This window comes from Podarcis vaucheri, assembly GCF_965113315.1.
Source record: "Podarcis vaucheri genome assembly, chromosome: 1".
NCBI classification, from domain to species: Eukaryota; Metazoa; Chordata; class Lepidosauria; order Squamata; family Lacertidae; genus Podarcis; species Podarcis vaucheri.
This window is the reverse complement of record NC_138759.1, coordinates 119,992,037-120,014,741: the sequence shown is the minus strand read 5'-3', so window position 1 is coordinate 120,014,741 and position 22,705 is coordinate 119,992,037. Positions and strand designations below refer to the sequence as shown.

The 22,705-nt window shown below is 42.8% G+C and overlaps 1 protein-coding gene across 2 annotated transcripts in view; it reads left to right on the top strand.

Moving 5' to 3' along the window:
• Positions 1–21,103, top strand: part of MAP3K20 (mitogen-activated protein kinase kinase kinase 20) — a 65,324-nt gene extending 44,221 nt beyond the window's left edge. The window contains exons 10-13 of one of the 2 annotated variants that reach the window (XM_082198753.1): positions 723–829; positions 9,796–9,931; positions 11,847–11,888; positions 20,502–21,103. In XM_082198753.1, the coding sequence (XP_082054879.1) occupies positions 723–829; positions 9,796–9,931; positions 11,847–11,888; positions 20,502–20,876 (660 nt within the window). In that variant the 3' untranslated portion in view covers positions 20,877–21,103. The remainder of the gene's footprint in view (positions 1–722; positions 830–9,795; positions 9,932–11,846; positions 11,889–20,501) is intronic. The other variant, XM_082198754.1, reaches the window with a different exon arrangement.
• The last annotated feature ends 1,602 nt before the right edge of the window (positions 21,104–22,705 follow it).

The window sequence follows — 22,705 nt, the reverse complement described above, 5'->3', positions numbered from 1 at the left end:
TTCTTTCTTTCTTATACACCACCCTACACCTGGAAGTCTCAGGTACAACATATAAAATCAAACCAAAAGGAACAGCCCACAGGAACATTTTTGGAGACTGGGAAATGGCAAATTCTGATGTCCTTCCGACATTTATTTGCACTTATGTGCTATATCCATGGTCAGGATTTCAAACCTTCAAGAAGCGGAAGAGACCTTAAAATCTGCAAATTCTTCTCCTCACCAAAGCCGGACTCCCTTTGAACCAGCCTTTTCATATGAATTAATAGAATTAGAATTAAACATGGTGTGCTGTAAGCAGAAATTTTGATCTTGTCAGAGGTGCCACTGAGGGAAGAGAAGGAACATTGGTCTCCATATTAGTTTCATTGGAGAAGTCGTCATCCTATTATCTGTGCTTGAGAAAAAATTCAAAAATAGGTTTAGGAGTCATTAGTTACCATAGCATTGCACATGAATAATAAAATTATATCTAAAAATAGAAGGTACATTCAGGACCTTTGCTCTGCTACAATTTTGAGACACTTCTTTTTGCCTGTGTAAAAACAAACAAACACCACCAGTTACATTTTATAGATTTTTTTTCCCTCCTTGAATTTATATACATAATAATTATCTAGTCACCAATATGTGTTGCACTTGCAGCTTTCCTGGCAGAATTCCGTTGTTAATGTGGTCCTAGAATGAATTTTCATCATGTCTAAAATATATGTACTTTTCAGAAAAGACCGTCTTTCAAGCAGATCATTTCAATCTTGGACTCTATGTCAAATGATAGCAACCTCCCAGACCAATGCAACTCATTCCTGCATAACAAGGCAGAGTGGCGGTGAGTCTAATGAATGTGAGATTGTGACAGGGGGTGGGGTTAAAATGTTTTATGGAAGGCTAGTCAAATATATAAAAGGATGTCATATAGAGGAGGGAGAAAGGTTGTTTTCTGCTTCTCCAGAGAAGCGGACACGGAGCAATGGATTCAAACTACAAGAAAGAAGATTCCACCTAAACATTAGGAAGAACTTCCTGACAGTAAGAGCTGTTCGACAGTGGAATTTGCTGCCAAGGAGTGTGGTGGAGTCTCCTACTTTGGAGGTCTTTAAGCAGAGGCTTGACAACCATATGTCAGGAGTGCTCTGATGGTGTTTCCTGCTTGGCAGGGGGTTGGACTCGGTGGCCCTTGTGGTCTCTTCCAACTCTATGATTCTATGATTCTATGAATTCATGGCTTTTCTGACCTGAGTTCATTGCTTCTCGGCTGAATATGAAAGGAGTTTGACTCCACAAACGTTCACTCCTGAACAATTGCCTCCTGAGGCAAGGACTTAATTTTGCAAACCCACCACAAATGGGTTCCAGTTTGTTTTTCCAAAGTAATTTTCCTTAGAAAACAGTAAAACCAGATTAAATGGATGGATTGGCTTTTTGATCTCCACAGCATTCATACAATGCTGTGAACATGCATGCATGCATGCATGAAGAGTACAGATCCCACAATAAACACTTGTCTGAAAGCCCCTGAGTACAAACTTCATACGTGGTGCGTTTAAATGACAAAAAGTTCTTCCAGTTGCTTGAGTTCAAGTTGAGAAACCTTGTTTGATTTGCATTCATCAGAAGTTGTTGTTTCTATTTATTTTTAACAATAAGTTGTTTCTAACTGGGGGCTGTTTTCACAGTGGCACTGTTAGTCTACTAAACCTAAGAGTTGAGTCAGAATTTTGTACAGAGATAGGCACGCTAATGAACTCTGCGTTGGACGTGGCCTTGGTGCATCCAATACAAAACACTCAACGAGACCAACTACAACTAAGGACGCGTCTCCACTTCTGCTGTCCCATGCCATAAAAGCTGCGGTTTGAGTTGTTTTCTGCTTGTTCCACCACTTTCTCACAGAGAGCTTGCTCTCTAGTGCTAAATTGAAACAAATGGCACTCCGTAGAAAACCCAATTGTTGTTTGTTCCGATTCAGTGCTAAAGATCGGGGAAAGTGGGGCGGCCTAACAGGTTTGTGATGCCCGCACACCATCACAAATGCAGTGCAGTTCAACAGTATGGCAAGCACTCTTGCTGGCAACATGAATGTTTAGAATGGGGAAGTCAGTAGACCTACATGCTACCACTAAACTGTTGCATCCTTGATATTAGATTTGGTCTTGCTCTTGTCTTTATTGTCGTGATACTACTTGGTCTGCCCCCCCCCCCAAAGTGTTTTTGACATTCTAAGGTCCTTACCCTTAAACACAACTTATTTAAATTTATTATTTTATTTATTTAAACAATTCATATAGCGCTTAACTTCAGTCATCTCTAAGCAGTGTACAAGACTTAAGTGATCCCTGTTCTTTTCTGCACAATACAGATTGTGACATCACCACCTAATAATTACAAAATAATCAGGGTTGGAGGATGGGCTGATTATATTCAGAAGAGTAAGCAAGATGTTAATGTGCATCAAGTTCACAGTTCAGCACTTTTTAAGGTCCATTGTACTTATTAATGAGGGCTGTACTTTTTTTGGTGAGGCAGGAGATGGTGTGTAAAATTAAACACTAAACATTAAAATTTATGTCCATATGAGAAAGGCCTCCGTCTCCATAAAGAGGGCTAGGAATAGCAAACCGCAGAGTCCTAAACTTCTGATGCAATTGAATTGAAACTAAATTCTAAAGTGCAGAAGCAGAATTTTATTGCAACATTTTTTTATCTCGCATTTGGACATTTTTCATGCACTCTCTATTCCAGCACTCTTTCATTTTTCACTGTTCTTCTTGAAAGGTCACCACTGAGAATAAGCAGACAAATTTGTTGGTTTATCAAGCACCTGATGTTTGACTTGACTTGACTCTCAGTAAACCCAGCATGCTTCTTGTTTCTGCGGTGGTTCCATGGATCTCGGTGCAAGTGACGACTAAGCTCAAACTCATTGACACTTTCCACTTTGGGTCCAGAATTAACGGCATTCATAGGTGCTAAAAGTCTCCCTCGCTGCGTGATTCTCAGAAGCCCTGCTGTGTTCGGTGGTATTTTTATGGGAGTGAATGTGCACAAGGCAGCCTCTGTGTACCTTTTGAGAACGTCGTTATATCCGTCTTACAGATAAAACATTAAAGCAGGCCTGCTTAGTGTGCTTTGAAGGCCTTTTGAACGGAGAGCTGTGCAAGCAGAAGGATTGTGACCCAGGGATCTTTGCAGTAGTCTAAATTAAGAACCTTTGGCCGTTCTCCAGATTAATGCGGAGCACAATTTAATAACGTACTAAATTGTTATGGGCCCGCCTCTCTCTAAAAGAGAGAGAGAGAGAGAGCAGAGAAAAATACACGGGAATTGTATAGAGTGGTTTAAAGATGTAAAGGGTTTTTTAAAAAATAAAAGATTTATAGAAACAGGGTGTATCAAAACAAAACATCCTAAACTCAAGAGAACTTTAGAAGTGGACTGATAACAAGAGAATTTTATTGCATGGGTGGAAAAAGTGAGCACAAGATCGGAAGTTTGAGCCAAGTCACATGGTCAGAATATAAATAGCCTCTTTCAGAACAGACATTATTCTCCCACTGAATCAGCAGAGCACGGCAGTAACCAGCATTTGGGGAGAGTTAGAATGCTTTGCGCCATCTTCTGTTGAAAAACGGAAACTGCATCACAGAACTTTGGATAACACTCAAAGCTTCCTATGAAACATACTTTTCAGCCTAATCCCAAACATGCTCACTTGGAAGTACCAATTCCCGCCGATTTCAGCGGCACTTACTACTTAAGAAATGCGCTTTGGATTTGCAGCCTTTTGAGTTCCATTCATATTTAGCTTTTCAAGATGAAGCAATGCATCCTCTGCTCCTCTTTCCTGTTGCATAAACAGGGAAATATTTGCAAACTGCCAGAAGTGCATTATCAGCACACATCTGAATGCAAAAACATGCAAATAGCACGTATAGGTTTCAGAAACTTAGCAAATGCTGTTAAAGCAGCAGAACTGATTTGAAGCATTGGAAGATGTTGACAGTACGTAGTTTTCACTGCATGCCAGACTTCTGGAATATGCAGAAATGACTAGTTGAGATGAAAATAAAAAATAAAAAAATTGTGTCTTAGGTTTTGGTAGGTGAGGCAAGCTAGTCTCGTTTTGATACACGTAATTACTGTTTTTCTGCTGTCAGATGTGCAGGATCAAGCCAATGTACCAGGTACCATAGTTACTGAAGTGTCCTTATGATGTATCTGAATTGCTTGTAGATGCTGCTGCTCTACTTAGGCCCAGCTCACATGTAATACGAAACCCAAACTAGCTTGGCGACAGCAAGCAGACCGCTTCATTTCCTCCCTTGATTCTGCTGCTGTTTCACTATGGTATGGCATAGTAAAACGTAAAAAGGTAAAGGACCCCTGGGCGATTAAGTACAGTCAAAGGCGACTATGGGGTTGCAGCGCTTATCTCGCTTTCAGGCCGAGGGAGCCAGCGTTTGTCCACAGACAGCTTTCCAGGTCATGTGGCCAGCATGTCTAAACTGCTTCTGGTGCAACAGGACACTGTGATGGAAGCCAGAGCACACTGGAACGCTGTTTACCTTCCCACCCCAGTGGTACCTATTTATCTACTTGCACTGGCATGCAGGAGTTGGCAGGAACTGGGACAGAGCAACGGGAGCTCACCCCGCCGCAGGGATTTGAACTGCTGACCTTCTGATTGGCAAGCCCAAGAGGCTCATTGGTTTTTGACCACAGCACCACCTGCGTCCTTTACCTTTACCTTCAACCATATACTCATGGTGGTTTACAAAAAGAATAAAACAAACTAATTCATTTGCCATTTTACAACAACAACCACAACAGCCATGGTTATTTAGACCACAGCAACACCTTTACTTTACCTTTGGCATAGTGTTGCATGCCAAACCATAGGGCAGCAAACCTCTTGTGGCTTGTTTGGCAGAGACAAACCTTGTGCCCAGGTTTGCACTTTGCCAAATTGCGCCTTCACTCGCAATCAGTGTAGCGGCAGGAAGACTGGAGGACAAGTGAAGCAGCCATGTGTTGTTTTTTTCTGTGGGTTCCCATGTTCTTGTTCCTTCTGCCTAAGACATGGTTTCACTTAATGTCCCATGCAAACAAGGCTCAAGTCTTCTATGGCAATTCATGCTGTCACAGAGACAGCCGCTTATGCCACAGTGCCAACACAATATTCTAGATATGTGAAAAAAGCAGCTGTTCTTTTGAAATGGAAGTTTGTGGTTTCTAACCATTGGGTCTCAGGGATATTGAAAGGCAATATGATCTTTATAAGCATACTGTATTAATGTCAGGAATCAGAACCAAATTGCAAAGTTTCCCCCTTGTTATTGTTGATGGGGGGGGGAAGCAAATGCTATCAAAATGGCATTGTGTAAAAGTGGTTTTTCACTTTTATTTCAATTTTTATCCAAAGTCTCACTAAGAAATGTGGGGCAGCTTCCAGATACATTAACATATTTAATATTTATAAGTTTGCTTTGAGCCATTTTTTAAATAAATAAAGCAACATAATAATAATAATAATAATAATAATAATAATATGCAAAACATTAATAGCAACAAAAACAGTTCATGGATTTTAAAAATATACAAAAGCACAGTTTCTAATTATAAGCATATAAAAGCACAGTGTCCCTGGTTATCAGATGCCTGTTAAAGTAGAAAGAAAGCTCATAATATTTTTAAGGATTTTTGCTTTTATTTGAGATATTGCTGATACGTTTGCCAGAGCATAATATAAAAGTACAGTATCAAGTAAACAGATTTCCACCTTTAGCCTTACATAAACAGATTTCCACCTTTAGCCTACATAAAAATGAACTGCAATAGTGGAGTGATCTGAGTTGTGGAGAAACAAGCCACATTAATCTGCAAGAACCACCGAAATAAACAGAATACACATTCTCAGTAATGTTAGATGCAGATCGCTAAACTTGTGGAGTAACAGACTCATTAACTGGGCAATGTACAGGAGCCTTCCATTTAATTACACTGTTCTATTATTATGCTTTTTCTTTCTTTTTTAGAATGCAGCTGTTTTCCCCCCGAGTCTGACCTTTTATTATACAGAAGTTTTTGCCTAATGAAGGGAGATAATTATAGTACATACACAGTATGATTTTGACATATGGAAAGCGGTTGTTTCCAAGACTTTCCTAGGCCAGTGATTTACTTAAAACTGGATAGCATCTTCATAAAGTTTTAAAATGGATAGATGCACGCATTTAAGCGATACAAATAAAGATAACTTGTGTTCTTCTTTTGTACTCTGCAACTGATAATGGGGTTTATATTGTTTATTTTACAAGGTTGTTGTTGTAAAATGGCAAAGGAATTAGTTTGTTTTATTAATTGTTTTATTCTTTTTGTAAACCACCATGAGTATATGACTGAAGGTAAAGATAAAGGACGCAGGTGGCGCTGTGGTCTAAACCAACGAGTCTCTTGGGCTTGCCAATTGGAAGGTCGGCAGTTCGAAACCCTGCGACAGGGTGAGCTCCCGTTGCTCTGTCCCAGCTCCTGCCAACCTAGCAGTTCGAAAGCACGCCAGTTCAAGTAGATAAATTAGTACCACTGGGGTGGGAAGGTAAACAGCGTTTCCATGCGCTCTGGTTTCCGTCACAGTGTTCTGTTGAGCCCAAAGCGGTTTAGTCATGCTGGCCACATGACCCAGAAAGCTGACTGTGGACAAACGCCAACTTCCTCAGATGAGCGCCGCAACCCCATAGTCACCTTTGACTGGACTTAACCATCCAGGGATCCTTTACCTTTTACCTTTACCTATATGACTGAGTGCTAATGTGTGTGTACATGTATATATATACTGCACAGTATATTCCTGAAGAGAATGAAGTGTCTTCATTAATTCAAGATGCATTTACACTTCTTCAGGTTATATTCTGGTCCACAATGACCTGCCCCAAGTTTCCATCAAGTTTGACCCTTCCATCTCTATTCTGTTGCCTTGCAGTGCAGCACCTGCCAATTTAGGACTTAATTAGGTCTCCTCTTCTGCATAATGTCTTGCGCCGATTAAGACGTGCAGGATGACATCATTACGCTACCTATTGCCCCATCTCAACCTTATGGCGTAGGCTGCATGGATGGGGAGCGTGTACGGTGTCAACAACACGTCACACTTCTGTTTCCCAGATGATACTACAAAGATGGGACAAAGAAATGCACAGGGACAGCAGTCCTGTGTCTCACAATGCCACGTTAAGTTCTTAGAATTACATTTGGATCAGGGACGTATAACAGATTACTAAACGGATTGATGTATTTTACTTGGCGACACTGGGGTTGCATGTCATGCTCTTTTGCCTTTTCTTGCCAAGGCTATTCCTGTTGACAGTTATGGGTCGTTTCAGTGCCGGGCTTATAATTCAGGCACAACACGAGCTTGGCAGTGAATGGGCGTCATGGCTGGTTAGGAAAGATATCTGAAAAAAAAGTAGGGGAAGGCGCAGGGGGAAATGATGCTAGCATGGCCATCTGAAGAGACAAGGATCTCCAGAGTTTCAAAAACTCATGAGTGGAGTTTGTCAAAGTTATTTAACAGGGGGGGAAACCACGAATAGCCTTAGTTGTACATGACAGGTATACTAAAGAGTGAAAATGAGGATTAGATATAATGAATCTGGAGGCTTACATTTTCTTTTCTTTTTGAAGGCGTTATGTGAAGCTGCTTAACAAACAAAAACTCTCTTTCAAGAAAGTTAAAGTTTCTTTTTGAGCTATTTGATTCCCCCCCCCCATAAAATTATTTTGCAGCACAATTTTATGCATGTTTACTTGCAAGTAAGTACAGCAGGACTTATTCTTATGTCAATATGCATAGAAACTCAGCCACAAAGTCCCTTCGCCTAGTCATCCTTAAGCTGCCATTCCTTTTGATTCCTATACCTTTGTTTTCGGTCTCAACACCTGATTGACAATTAATCATTGGTTTTTATTTTTCATTTATTTCAAATGTATACTCTGCCATTTGGGGCTGACTATGGCTGTTGAAGCAGCTCACCATGTGTGCTTTAAATAGATGGCACCAGATGGAACTTTCCATATCAGTTCAGTTTAAATAGGGAAAGTGTTTGGCTCCAGATACCTGCAGCACCCTGGCACAGCGAGGGTGATGTCATCCGTTGGAACAGCCTTCTGTGCCCAGATCCCTTTACAGATTAGATCCCTATGTGCAAAAAGGGCACAGGGCAGTTTGTTGCCCTTGGTGCAGTGGGATCATGGAGAAAGTGCCAGGCATACAAATTAGTACAGTATTGTCACCTTCACCTGTTTGGTGTAATGGGAGACCTTCTTTCATGTGAAGAGGTAGGGAGATTACTGCATGAAAGATACCTGGATTGTGGCTATAGCACACAGCACACCAGCGTGTTTATGTTCAGTAAACACTGATATGGGCTTAAATATTGAATATTCAGTGTCCCCAATCCATCTGAAATCTGTACGGGTTTTGTCCAACTACCATAGTTTCAGCAGGACTTTACCCCAGCACATGGACCCAGAAGTGAGCGTCACTTCATTAATAATAATAATAATAATAATAATAATAATAATAATAATAATTTTATTATTTCTACCCCGCCCATCTGGCTAGGTTTCCCCAGCCACTCTGGGCGGCTTCCAACAAAATATTAAAATACAGTAGTCCATCAAACATTAAAAGCTTCCCTAAACAGGGCTGCCTTCAGAGGTCTTCTAAAAATCAGGTAGTTGTTTATTTCCTTCACATCTGATGGCAGGGCGTTCCACAGGGCGGGTGCCACTACCAGGAAGGCCCTCTGCCTGGTTCCCTGTAACTTGGCTTCTCGCAGTGAGGGAAGCGCCAGAAGGCCGTCGGCACTGGACCTCAGTGTCCGGGTAGGACGATGGGGGTGGAGACGCTCCTTCAGGTATACGAGGCCATTTAGGGCTTTAAAGGTTAGCACCAACACTTTGAATTGTGCTCAGAAACGTACTGGGAGCCGATGTAGGTCTTTCAAGATAGGGTCTCAGCCTGCATACCACATGGGAAAACTCAAAATATAAAACTGGAAAAAAACAGGGACGCAACCAAGCCTATCTATGTGATATTATTTTACTTGGAAATGTGTGGGGTTTTTTTTTAAAGCTCTTTTCCTTTTAAAGTGGAGAAGTGTTTGCAATGTAGGTATTTGCAATGGAGTGGGGGGAAATGGCTAGGGGCCAGGAAATTGAAACAGTATTAAGTGGTAAAATGGACCGCTGCACTGCATACTGTACACAGGTGAGGTGTGTGTGTGTGGAATCACGTTTCTGAGTGCTCGCCTGTATTAAAAGCTCATCGCAAGTAGAAAAGCACCACATAGCATGCAAATCTTTCTCCTTGATATGCTAGCTTTCTGTTTGCATATCGTTTTCCCCAACATGAAACTACTCATCCACAGTCTGAAATGGTGCATCTCAAATCCAAGGAGTTCTGATGCATTTGAAGGCACAACTTTATTTCATTCAGCTGAAGTAAAATGTAGTTTACAAACAACATCATCAAAACCTAGGGGTTTTAAACACCTTTACTTTTTTTTTTTAAAAAAAAAGCCTGATACCTTCTGGGCTTTATTGTCTAGTGCGGATGTTTTCTGTTGTGTTTATGGTTCAGAAAACTCTCTCTTGGTGGTAATTAAATGTCCTGCTTGAGTTAGTACTGCACTTTTCACCCTTTCACGTTTAATTAATATTCACGTGGAAAACTTTTCATGAACAATTTGTACTTGTCAGGAGAAAGACGCGACCTAACAAATTGTCTCCTTGCAGATGTGAAATAGAGGCAACGTTAGAGAGGCTAAAGAAACTGGAACGTGACCTGAGCTTTAAGGAGCAGGAGTTAAAAGAACGGGAGAGGCGGCTGAAGATGTGGGAGCAAAAACTAACCGAACAGTCCAACACACCTGTGAGTACATACAAGGCTTTGAATCTTTTATCGTACATCGCAGTAGAATTTGGATACTCCCAACAAAAGCTGGACCCAAAGACCTCAACGGGCTGCGCTCACCAAAGTGGGATTGTGGGGGTCTCCTCCTTCTCCTGCCCTCCACTTTGAACAGCAGCAGGGGTGACCGGCAGGTGGGTTGGGTGCTGCACACCTGGCTTTCCGACAGCTGCACTGCTGTGTTTATCAGGATGGAAAGATGGCAGGAAGGTTGGTGCAGCAGCTGAGTTGGACCTGCCCTTGCCCCTGAGCACCAGACTGCCATGTTCTGTTGCCTTTTGAAACCCCCCTTGCTTTCAAATGTGGTTTGTCCTACAGCAAGGGTTGTTGCCGTTTGAGAATCAAAGCTCCCTTGGAACCAGCCCTAGTTGTAGTTCTTTGAACTCCAGCAAAAGTGTGTCTTAACTTTCTGCTGAAGAGTGGGGCATCAGATATTTTAAACAAGTGTGGCTATAGCCCGTTGCCTCTAATAATAATAATAATAATTTTTATTTATACCCCATCCTTCCTGGCCAGAGCCGGGCTCCGTGCGGCTAACACCAGTAAAATTACAATAAAAACATAATTGGGGGGAAGCAATTTAAAATACAGGTTAGAATGCAATTTAAAATGCACCCTCATTTTAAAAGTTGCCCATAGATCAAAGCTATAATGGGAAGGAAAACAGACTGAGTCCAAACCAAAGGCCAGGCGGAACAGCTCTGTCTTGCAGGCCCTGTGGAAAGATGCCAAGTCCCACAGGGCCCTAGTCTCTTGTGACAGAGTGTTTCACCAAGTTGAGGCCAGTACTGAAAAGGCCCTGGCCCTAGTTGAGACCAATCTAACCACCTTGCGACTTGGGACCTCCAAAGTGTTGTCATTTGTGGACCTTAAGGTCCTCTGTGGGGCATACCAGGAGAGGCGGTCCCATAGGTACGTGGGTCCTAGTCCGCATAGTTAAGTGCATCCTGGAACATTCCTTCTAGTGCGTTACAAAAATGAAGCCCATAAATGCGGTTGTTCTAGCTAACTCTTGGCTAATAATGGAGGGGGGAGGAACCCACAGCTGCATGTAGATCACGCTACCAGTGTGTGGGAAGCCCTGGTACAGAGGGCCCTTAAACAGCGTTCAGTTTCAGACCACTATTGCTATTTTTGTTTCAATTTGCACTGCCACCGATATATATGCTTACGATTCCAAAATAAATAAATAAATAAATAAATAAATAAATAAATAAATAATAATAGTAATATATTATTTATACCCCACTCATCTGGCTGGGTTTCCCCAGCCACTCTGGGCGGCTTCCAACAGAATATTAAAATACAATGGTCTATTAAACATTAAAAGCTTCCCTAAACAGGGCTGCCTTCAGATGTCTTCTAAAAGTCAGGTAGTTGTTTTTCTCTTTGATTTCTGGCGGGAGGGCGTTCCACAGGGGGGGTGCCACTACCGAGAAGGCCCTCTGCCTGGTTCCCTGTAACTTGGCTTCTCGCAGCGAGGGAACCGCCAGAAGGCCTTTGGAGCTGGACCTCAGTGTCTGGGCAGAACGATGGGGGTGGAGACGCTTCTTCAGGTATACTGGACCGAGGCCATTTAGGAACGTAAGGTTCCAAGTCCCTGCGTGTGCTTTAATATGCTCTTGCACAGATATTCTCCTCCCAGTGGGAGGAAGGAGAATACCCAGGCATGCAACGAAATGCATGGTCAGATCAACTTCCTCCATTGAAGTGAATGCTGATGCCCCTCCATAAAGTGTAGCCCTGTGTGGGCATCAGGACTCATTCACCTGCTAGCGAAATTTTGGAATAATTGCAATTTTAAATGGGCAACCATAGCAATATTTAGGATTACCAATACTCTCTATTATACTTACATTCCACTTTTCCTCCCAAGAGGCGCAGAGCATCTGACTGGGAGTCTTTCTGGGATGTCCACGTAAGACACTGACCAGGCTGCGATCTGCTTGGCTTTAGTAGTGTGCTAGCATAGCTGCCTTCAGACTGTTTTTATGGGTCACATATTCTTAGAATACGAATAAATGAATAATGAACAGCCTGCAAAATTGCATATATACATTTTTTTATTAAAAAAAAAGGTGATTGGATTCCATTTGCAAAATCAGAAATTACGTTACTATAAGATTTGCTGCATATAGTAGAGCCAGGCCCTAAAAATAGTCTGGTGCAGGAAGGTCGAGGAATCTCTATGGCAGTGGTGGAGGCACAGTCCAAAGCAAGGCTTGCATATGGGCAATGGATCTTTGCTGCTGGACATATTAGACGTTCCATAAAAGTCGATATATAAATAAAGTGCAAAGCACAGGTAACATTTTCTGCGTGATCTTGATTAGGGAGTGAAATCAAATGCCCAAGGAAAGAATGCAAGACTGACAACAGACCATAGAAATGTATATATATATACTGTATATGATTGAACAGTATTACCGGAGCATTTTGCGGCATTTGTAAATAAGCTGCAGGCCTTCCTATTTGCATTATGCCATTGTGTTGCATTTTACTCCCCGCCCCCCAAAGAAAACCCCAGTGGGTGCTAATTGACTTTCTTCCCCCACCACCAAAGGGGGGAAAAACCCACCCAACATAGATTTGATCGAACGTTGATAGATTCTGCATCTTTTGCCATGTGTTGCCCTTCTACGATTGCCTGTAGCTCACAGGTTGTAATCACGCTTTAATTTTAGTACCTATTTTGGCCTGTTCACTGTTTTTGCACCTTCTTTCTGAGGCACAGCTTAATGACATCTATATGAATCACGCTGCATGTGTATTCCAGCTGTGAACATGTAGTAGCATATAATGATGAAGCACAGATTTTTCCCCAGAAGCAAGGTTCTCTGTGTTCTCAGTAGGCAGCCGGTAGGCTCCCTTTAATGTCTTCGAAGATCCAGTAGCTAAGATATGGGCCATCACCTACATGGTGCACAGCATGAAACATAGCCCTAATGAGCCAGTCTTCCCGCAAGCAAGGCTAGCAAGGATTTTTATGCTGCACTTGCTTATCGCTTCTACTGTTCACCGGCTGGCTTTGCTGAGCGAAGGTGTTGTGGCGAGGCCCCATTGTGCTTAGCATAAACCTCCTTTTTGTAGGACATTAATACAACTCTCCTTTTTTTACAAGTAGGGACAATTCTGTCGGCAGAGAAGACTTAAGATAATGCAGAAAGTAGAGTGCCTTTCAAACTTCTTAAATGGATTGTCATGCAGCTGAAAGAGCATCTGTCAGATTTTTTTGAATAATGAAAACTCTTGCTGTTTCCTTGACTTGCCTCCGTCTCCACCCCCCATTTTGCTTTATTTCTTATGAATTTTAACTTCAGAACTCTTCTATACACAAAAACAAATCCTAGATACGTTGACATTAGAAAGGAGACAAATGTCCTCTGCTGTCCTGTGAAAATGGCTGCTGTTGTTGACAAGAGGTCTATATTCTTTCTTCATGGCAGTAGAACAGGCATAAGCAAACTCAGCCTTCCAGATGTTTTGGGACTACAACTCCCATCATCCCTAGCTAACAGGACCAGTGGTCAGGGATGATGGGAGTTGTAGTCACAAAACTGGAGGGCCGAGTTTGCCTATGCCTGCAGTAGAAGTATTAGGATAGTAAAACTGCAATGAGGGAGAAATAAAGCTATGAAATGATTTGCAGGGTGTTCCTTTTCTGCATTTACTGAAAGTCCTTCCCTGGCACCTCTATATGGATGAAGGGCTACGCCATTGTCTGGAGCAGTAAAGAGTGACTGGAAGTGAGGACCATAGAGTCTTCAAAAGGATAGGGCACCTTTGAAAAGGAACATGTCCAGTCCTACAAATGGCGCACTGGAAACCCATCGCCATAGAGAGGCTTGGAGGGGGCAAGGAAATTAGATTCACTAATTTCTAGCACAGTGGCTCTGTTCTCACGTCACCATGAAGCACGTGGTTTGCCTTGAACACACAAATGGATCTGACTTCGCTCCTCCTCTGAGTGTGAGCAGGGACAACAAACCACTATGTGAAACAAGGCTATGAGACTCTGTCTCTCTCTGGTGGCCCCAACAAAGCATAATCCACTCTACAATTCATGGAAAGCTCCCATCACCATATGAAATGCAAATAGCAGGTTCTGAGGGGCAGTTTTTGTTGGTACCATGGCAGGGAGACAAATAGTTAAACTTCTCTTTCCCACCTCCCAGCCTCAAGGGTGTGCAGCTTGATTGCATTCACACAATTAATGTCACATCTAATTTGGCCCCAAAACATGGGCTTTAATTGGGACCCTCTAGGATAGAACCTAATAGAACCTTGAAAACTGGCATCACCAGTTATCTCACCACAAGAGTAACCACAACTACTGGCGTGAATTCTTCTTAAGTCTTTCAGACATGGGCTGCCAGGGCAAAGGGAGTGGCATTGGATTATATTGTCCAGGGTGCTGAACAATTAGAATTTAACAGAGCGCGATAAAACTCAAAAGTGCTAGGATTGCGAAGGGTGACCCATAGCATTACAATCTGGGCACTGGTTACTTACTTCTTGATTACTGTAATACAGGGGGCTGCCTTGGAAGGCTGTTCATAAACTACAGTTGGTTCAGGCTCCTGAAGCTAGGCTTCTTGTGGGGTGCGATGTGGGGACTCATGGTACTCCCCTTTTGTAACAGCTGGACTGGCTCCCTGCTTCCAGATGTTGCTCATTTAGTCCCATAAAGCTTTAAAAACAGCTTGAGATCAGGTTATCTGAAGGACCACCTTTTTCCATATAGTCCTGACTGAGGACTAATGCCTTCCAGAGGCCCTTCTCACTTTCCCTTTAGGAATTCTTACTGTGACACCGCATAAAAAGGCCTTTTGTGTGGTGGCCCCTCCATCTCCAGAGATCTCTATGATTCCTTTGCCGTATGCATTTCAGAGAGCAGTTGAACCTTTCTCCTCAAACATTTTAGCTCTTCAACCTAATTTGGGTGCTGTGAATTTGCTCATATCTTATTGTTTTTTTAGGGTTCCCCGTTCTGATCTCCTTGGGAAAGAGCAGGATATAAGCTTATCCAGTGCTGTTTTTCTAGAAAAAGAGGTGCCAGAACTCGCCACGAACACCTCCCTCGTTCTCTTAGAATGGCAACGGCGCCCACCTGAGAGGTGCCGGAACTGAGCTCTGGCTGAAAAACTCCCTGAGTTTTTCTTAAAGAAAGAAATGCTTGGCTTTTCATTGCAGAAGCAAGGACAACCCTATGTGGGAAAAGACTGAAGTTCAAATAAGTAGATTCGCTTCAACAGGAACATGCTTTGTTTCAAATGTAGTTCAGCAATTTTAGCTCCGGAACTCAGTTTTGTGTCAGTTTGGGCAAGAAACTATCTGAAGAGGGTGGGGGTGGGGGAGTGGGGGAAAAAAGGATACTTAATTAATATGCAAGAATTAGTGCATAGAACTTATGTCAGGAATTGGAAGCAGATGGAGACACATGCTAAGCAGAGACTTGTCAAGTTTAAGGGGGCTAAGCTGCAGCTGCACAGCACCTGCTGTATCATTGTCAAGCATTGTGGCAACATCGACATGGAATTGAAAGGAGGACAAATTGAACAGTTTTATGGTTATATTATGGAAACTCTTCCCTCTTAGGCCTGATTCACACATGCAAATAGTGGCTACTTATAATGCAACTACAGAAAGCTCAGTGCACCAAGTCATTCATGTAAAGCAGTGTGTGTGTGTGTGCGTGTGTGTGTGTGTTTTCCTTGCTACTCCCCGCCCCCCAAGCCACTGGAAATACACACACTTCCTTTTATTTTCCATTTTGCAGCGACAAATTGATTGCCGCATGGAGCAGACTGTGCTTGGTTGCATTGCATACCAAATCCAAGATGCTGTTTGTAAGCGTGAATCAGGCTTCGGGTTGCAATAATAATAATAATAATAATACCGCCCGGTTTCGAATCTTCCGTTCCTGGGTAAGGTGATTGAGAGAGCGGTTGCTGAACAGCTTGGTGGGTTTCTGGATGAAACATTGGCTCTGGATCCATTCCAGTCCGGCTTCCGCGCTGGTCATGGGACCGAGACGGCTCTGGTCGCCCTAACAGATGACCTTCGTAGACAGCTGGATCGAGGCGGGTCGGGGCTGCTGACTCTTCTAGATCTATCAGCAGCTTTTGACATGGTCGATCACGAACTTTTGGACCACCGCCTTACCGACGTGGGGATCCAGGGCACAGTCCTTCAATGGCTGCGCTCGTTTCTCTCTGGTCGGGGACAGAGGGTGGCGCTTGGGGGGGAATTGTCATCGCGCCACTCCTTGGTGTGTGGAGTACCTCAGGGCGCGATACTCTCCCCGATGCTTTTTAACATCTTTATGCGCCCCCTCGCCCAGCTTGTCCGGAGTTTTGGGCTGGGCTGCCATCAGTATGCCGATGACACCCAACTCTATCTGTTGATGGGTGGCCATCCTGACTCGGCCCCAGACACACTGACCAGATGTTTGGAAGCTGTGGCTGGATGGTTACGTGGGAGCCGGTTGAAGCTAAATCCTTCGAAGACAGAGGTCCTGTGGCTGGGACGGGGCGATATGGGATTGGGGGGGCAACTCCCATCTCTTGCGGGGGCGCAATTAGTGCCAGCACCGTCCGTTAAGAGTTTGGGTGTAATCTTCGACATCTCCCTTTCCATGGAGGCGCAGATTGCAGCTATAACAAAGTCGGCATTTTTCCATCTCCGCCAAGCTAAGCAGTTGGCTCCTTACCTCTCTCGCCCTGACCTAGCCACTGTGATCCACGCGACGGTCACCTCCAGACTGGATTATTGTAACTCGCTCTACGTGGGGCTGCCCTTGAGACTGACCCAGAAACTCCAGCGGGTGCAGAATGCTGCAGCGAGACTCCTTACGAGGTCTTCGCTGCGAGATCACATTCACCCGGTGCTATACCAGCTGCACTGGCTCCCGGTGGAGTACAGGATCAGGTTTAAGGTGCTGGTTTTAACCTTTAAAGCCCTATATGGCCTAGGACCCTCGTACCTACGGGACCGCCTCTCCTGGTATGCCCCACAGAGAAACCTACGGTCTTCAAATAAAAACATCTTGAAGGTCCCAGGCCACAGAGAAGTTAGGCTGGCCTCAACTAGAGCCAGGGCTTTTTCGGCTGTGGCTCCGATCTGGTGGAACACTCTGTCACAAGAGACCAGGGCCCTGCGGGACTTGTCATCCTTCCGCAGGGCCTGCAAGACAGAGCTGTTCCACCAGGCCTTTGGCCAGGGCACAGCCTGACTCCCTCCCTCGGCAATCTTCGCAGAGCTCTGGCCCAATGGTTGCTAGTGGCTTGAATTAATTAATTTTTATAATGAATGATTTTAGAATGTTGTTTATGTTGTACTTTTGTACTGTTTTATTGTTGTTAGCCGCCCTGAGCCCGGCTTCGGCTGGGGAGGGCGGGATATAAATAAAATTTATTATTATTATTATTAATAATAATAATAATACCCCACCCATCCGACTGGGTTTCCCTAGCCACTCTGGGCGACTCAAAACATAATATTCAAAACACGATAAAACATCAAGCATTAAAAACTTCCGTAAACAGGGTTGCCTTCAGATGTCTTCTAAAAGTCAGACAGTTGTTTATTTCCTTGACATCTGATGAGAGGGTGTTCCATAGGGTGGGTGTTACTACTGAGAAGGCCCTCTGCCCGGTTCCCCATGGTCCGAAAACCTCTTACACAAGAACATTTGCAGTGAAGTTGTCAGGACTATTCTAGAATCAGTGTACAAGGAACATATTCTCTGTTCCTCCCCTTGCTATGCTTCCTTTCAGCATTGTAAGTCTAGGTAAAGAACCACGATTCCAACAACTGCACGAGCAAAGTTCAAATCCCTGTCTGTTTCAAATCCCAACCTTAACCATTCTGAGACATGGGACCAGCTTGGTGTTTACTCTTTGAGAAAGCACAGTAATGCCTAGCTCTGGTAGGAGAATAGAAACATGACCAGCTGACCAGCCCATGTTAGTTCCTTGCCCCTAAATTCTGTAACATTTCAAGCCTACTCACAGTGAACCAAAGGAGTTGATCAAGGGCATTGGTATGGGGGGCGGGGCGGGGAGCACAGTAAAATAAATACAAACATTTCAAGGCTAATAACTGCTAAAAGTGCAGGATGAATATCTGGCCTATTAAGCCTTCAGATTAAAGACCAAGGAGTTGTTCCCAGACTTCTGGACATTAGATATACACATCTAATGTAATTCCTTGTCCCCATTTAGGGCATTTCTTTAGAATCTCCTAGTTTGCTCAACACAAAAGTCAAGGTGAAAAAGAAGCTTAAATTAAAAAATCTACTGGAAAATACAGTAGATTCCTTATTTAACCTTTTGACTTTGGTGTTGTTTGTTTCTGGTGTACAGTCGATTATATTTTCCCTGCATCTATCGCCCCCCCCCCCCACTCTCCAGGTAATATCCAGAGTTTAATTCAATTCCCCCTTTACTTATTTAACATATTTTTATCCCATCCCTCCCAAGTTGTCCAGAATAGTGTGTGTTGTGTCTTCTGCCAGTTTAAATCCACAAGATTGTGAGATCAGGTAGATTGAGAGTTGGTGATTGACTCAAGGCCATTGTGGCTGAGTGAAGATTTAAATTCAGGACTCTCTGGTCCTATTCCTGACACCACTATATCACACTGACCCTCAGAACCACAACATGTTTTTTTAAGGACTTGTCAAAATGAAACCAGATACAGTGGTACCTTGGTTTAAGAACAGCTTAGTTTATGAACAACTTGGATTAAGAACGCTGCAAACCCGGAAGTAGATGCTTTGGTTTGTGAACTTTGCCTTGGAATAAGAACATGTTCCACTTCCTGTTGAGTGTGTTCTATTTGTAAATTGAGTTCCCGGCTGCTATGGGAAAGCATGCCTTGGTTTAAGAATGCTTTGGTTTAAGAACAGACTTCTGGAATGGATTAAGTTCGTAAACCAAGGTACCACTGTACTAGGTAGCATGCCCTCTGAACATACATTCTTTGCTTGCATTGTCAGGCTGAGACATAGGAGGCTGGCTGGCTGTATTAAGAAGCAGGTCAGCCCATTCACTGGGAATTAGTCACGTTCTTGCCAACTATGGTTTTCGGGATGTCAGGTACGTTATGGGGAACCTAACACATCCACGGAATGTGACTTGAGAATGTCCATATTACCTAAAACCTGCATTATGTCAGAGTTTCTTTCTTTCATCCAAAGATCTCTTGCCAAGTGTATTTTTACACACACACATACGCACAAAAGAAAGGTTAAAATAAATTCCGGTGGAGTGGAAGTAATGAAATCTTACATAGTTTAGTGTGAAACTCAAGATTTGTGTTGGCTTGAGCACAGCATGCAAACATCCTTTTATGCGTGGTGCAGCTATAGTGAGCGCATGCAGCAACTGCATATTTTTTCCTCTGCACATATGATAACATGCTCGCAAGCTACCAGGAAGCTAGGATTTATTGATGTCCTCCTGCCACATGGATAACATTAGAATTCAGCCCTTTGTCTCCACGGCAAATTTCTTGTGAGCTTTCCCCACTCGCTTCCCAATGTGAGATCTTGTCTGGCCACTCCAAATAGCTCACTCTGGTGAGTGGTCCATGCTTCAGAGAGATGTCACATACAGAGTTGTTAGCCATGTTTATCGCTCCCATTGTGTAGAAACAGTCTGCAAGCCACTTTCAGGTACTCCTAGCGGCTGCTGATAGGGACATGGAAACTGTCAGTTCAAACCACATTATAGATACATGGCATGGACCACTTACCTTGCAGAGGCAGTTTGCCCTGGCTGCCAGAGGGCCATTGTAATGTGGAGCAGAGTCATAACTATGGCACAGGGGGAAACTGGGAAATGTGCACTCTCAGGAACTCTTTGTGTACATTGCAGCATGGATATGCCACCATAGCAAGGCTCCAATGTACATTTATCGATTTCCATTTTCCAGCAAAAACCTAACCATTACAGAAGCAGTTTGTTAGCAGTGAAGGGTATGAGTATTTTGATAGCGGTACCTTTTTTTTTTATACTAGTGTGAATATAGACACAAAAGGAACTGTAATCTACAGGCACCTTTACTTTGGGAACTTCAGGAATATTTATTCCAGCATCAGCCTTTGGAATAGTAAACAAACATTTTAAATCAATTTGCTATTTGTTTTTCAAAACGGAACAAAAATTGAGGTTTGTTTGGGTTTTTCCTTTGGCTTTGATAAAACTGTTTTCAGGATAGACACTTCTACAAAATATTTTACCTCATGCCATGCAAAGTTATAATTTTCAACGTGAAAGCTCAATCTGCCTATGGTGCCTTGCATACTCATTGGTGGTGGTTATTCTATCTTCATGGTCTAAAAATAAATAGCCAAGTATTTTCAGAAAGAAATTCTTAATTGGCTGTTTATATTTAGACTCACTAATAATTTTACTTTCTGTTTATTGCTCACTAATCTGCTGGTGTCTTTTGCCTGGTTTTTAAATTGGTCCTAACTTTCCTTTTTTTCTCCTCTATCCTTCCTTTCCTTTTTTTTCCCTACTAGTTTTGCTTCCCTTTTGCTGCAAGAATGTCTGAGGAGTCTTACTTTGAATCTAAAACAGAGGAATCAAACAGTGCAGAGATGTCATGTCAGATCACAGCAACAAGTAACGGGGAGGTAGCTGGTGTGAACCCAAGTCTGAAGGCCTTGATGATGAAGGGCTTTGGGGATATCTTTCCTATGAACGAAGCAGGACCCGTCCTGCATTCTGGGATGCAGATAAATATGCAAGCCAAAAAGAATTCTTCCAAAACCACCTCTATGAAAAAAGGGAAGAAAGTCAACATGTCATTGGGGTTCCATGAATTCGACTTATCTGATGATGATGCTTCTGATGATATTGATTTTGATGATGGAAGTGATAGTAGCAGTGAATGAAAGAAATAAAAAACTGTCATGTGGCATCTGAAACAAAGGGGGAGGGAAAAGATTTTTTTTTTCCTGAAAAAGAAGCTACAAGTGTGAATTAAAACAACGTTGAAACCCAGCACCACTCAGTTTCGTAGGCCCATTTTATTTCTTGTATGTGAGAAGTTATGTTTATACCCATATTTGGCTTTAAAATTTGCTTTAAAACACCTTATGTGTGTTTTTTTTAAAAAGGGGGGAATATTCTATTATGCTACAATATTTGGTTGCTTGTTTACTTCTCAACACCATAAGGAAACTGCAGGCTGCTAGGAGTGTTTTTAATTCACATAATTGTTGGTAAATTATGAATACGTTGCTATTACTCTTGCCGGGTTTTTGAACAAGTTAACATCTGGATTTTTCATGTAAATTTGACAACCTCCTTTAAAATAGCCTTGTGTACAGGAGGAGCAGGCTTTGCACTAGGATCTGCTCCTCTTTCCCCCACTGAATATTATTGTCTCTGACAATGCCGATCATCTGTTTGGAGTAGAAGCAGCACCAAGCTTTCTGGCTTCAGTGACCTCTCCTCACACAGGTTGTCAGTTCTAATATAGATCTCCCTTCCATTCAACTGATACCTGATACAGGTTTCCCCCTCCTCAGCATCTTTTTGCACAACGAAGGACCTAATCCAGAAGGGCTATGCACACGTGTTAGGTTGTCCTTACAGGATGTGCAATTTAACCTGCACTTAAGCTGCAATCCTGCAACCACATACTTGGGAGTAAGCCTCACTGAACATCAACGGGCCTGAACTCTGCTTGTTGCCATTCCTGTATGTTTTCTGGGCAAGTACCAATTCATAACTAGAAATGAGAAACTGAATACAGTCGTACCTTGGAAGTCAAACAGAATCCGTTCTGGAAGTCCGTTCAGCTTCCAGAATGTTCGGAAACCAAAGTGCAGCTTCTGATTGGCTGCAGGAAGCTCCTGCAGCCAATCAGAAGCCGTGGAAGCCCATGTCGGGCATTCAGGTTCCAAAGAACGTTTGCAAACCGGAACACTCCCTTCCGGGTTTCAGGAGCCAAAACGGTCCAAGTACCAAGGCATTTGAAATCTAAGGTACGACTGTATAACATAATGGAATATAAGCACAGCTTCTAGAAGAGAATGTGGACATGAGAATTCATTGAGGTATCCCTTTTTCTCCAGTGTATTTACACCACGCTCAACTGCATAAAAGTAACCAAAGACATAGCTGTGGAATTGTGGTTGTATCCAATATAGTGTTGAGTAAGAATCACATCAGTGCAAGGTTTTACATGGGTAAACTTTTCCACCATGTCCTCAAACATGCTCTCTAAACCTGTTCTGGAGATTCCAGCAACAGTAATCCAGAGCAGATCTGAGGAGAGCGCAAGTTGCACACACTGGGGGAGCAGAGAGTTGAGAAAATCTGGTTGCACATGTTAAATCCTTGAACTGGTAAGAATGCATTCGTTGGCTGCCACCCATGATAATTAGTAGGACTTTAACATTTAGTGGATTAACTGGGTTAATTGAAACAATTAAAATTCCAACTCGGGCAGACTGAAACAACTCTTTTTTATATATATTTAAGAACATATATTTTTAAGAGCTTATTGAAAACTGTGAGTGGCAGACAGGAACTTACAAACTATCCCCTCTTCTACAATGGGAAGGAAAGGGGATGGATATATTTTGTCAGTGTCTAAATCCCCTATCACACTACCCTGGTTTGGAAACTACATAGCTTTGGGGCGTACAGACCCAATCGCTCTCTGGACCGGCTGTGGCAAGCATGACCTTATTTTGCCTTGCCAAATTTGGAA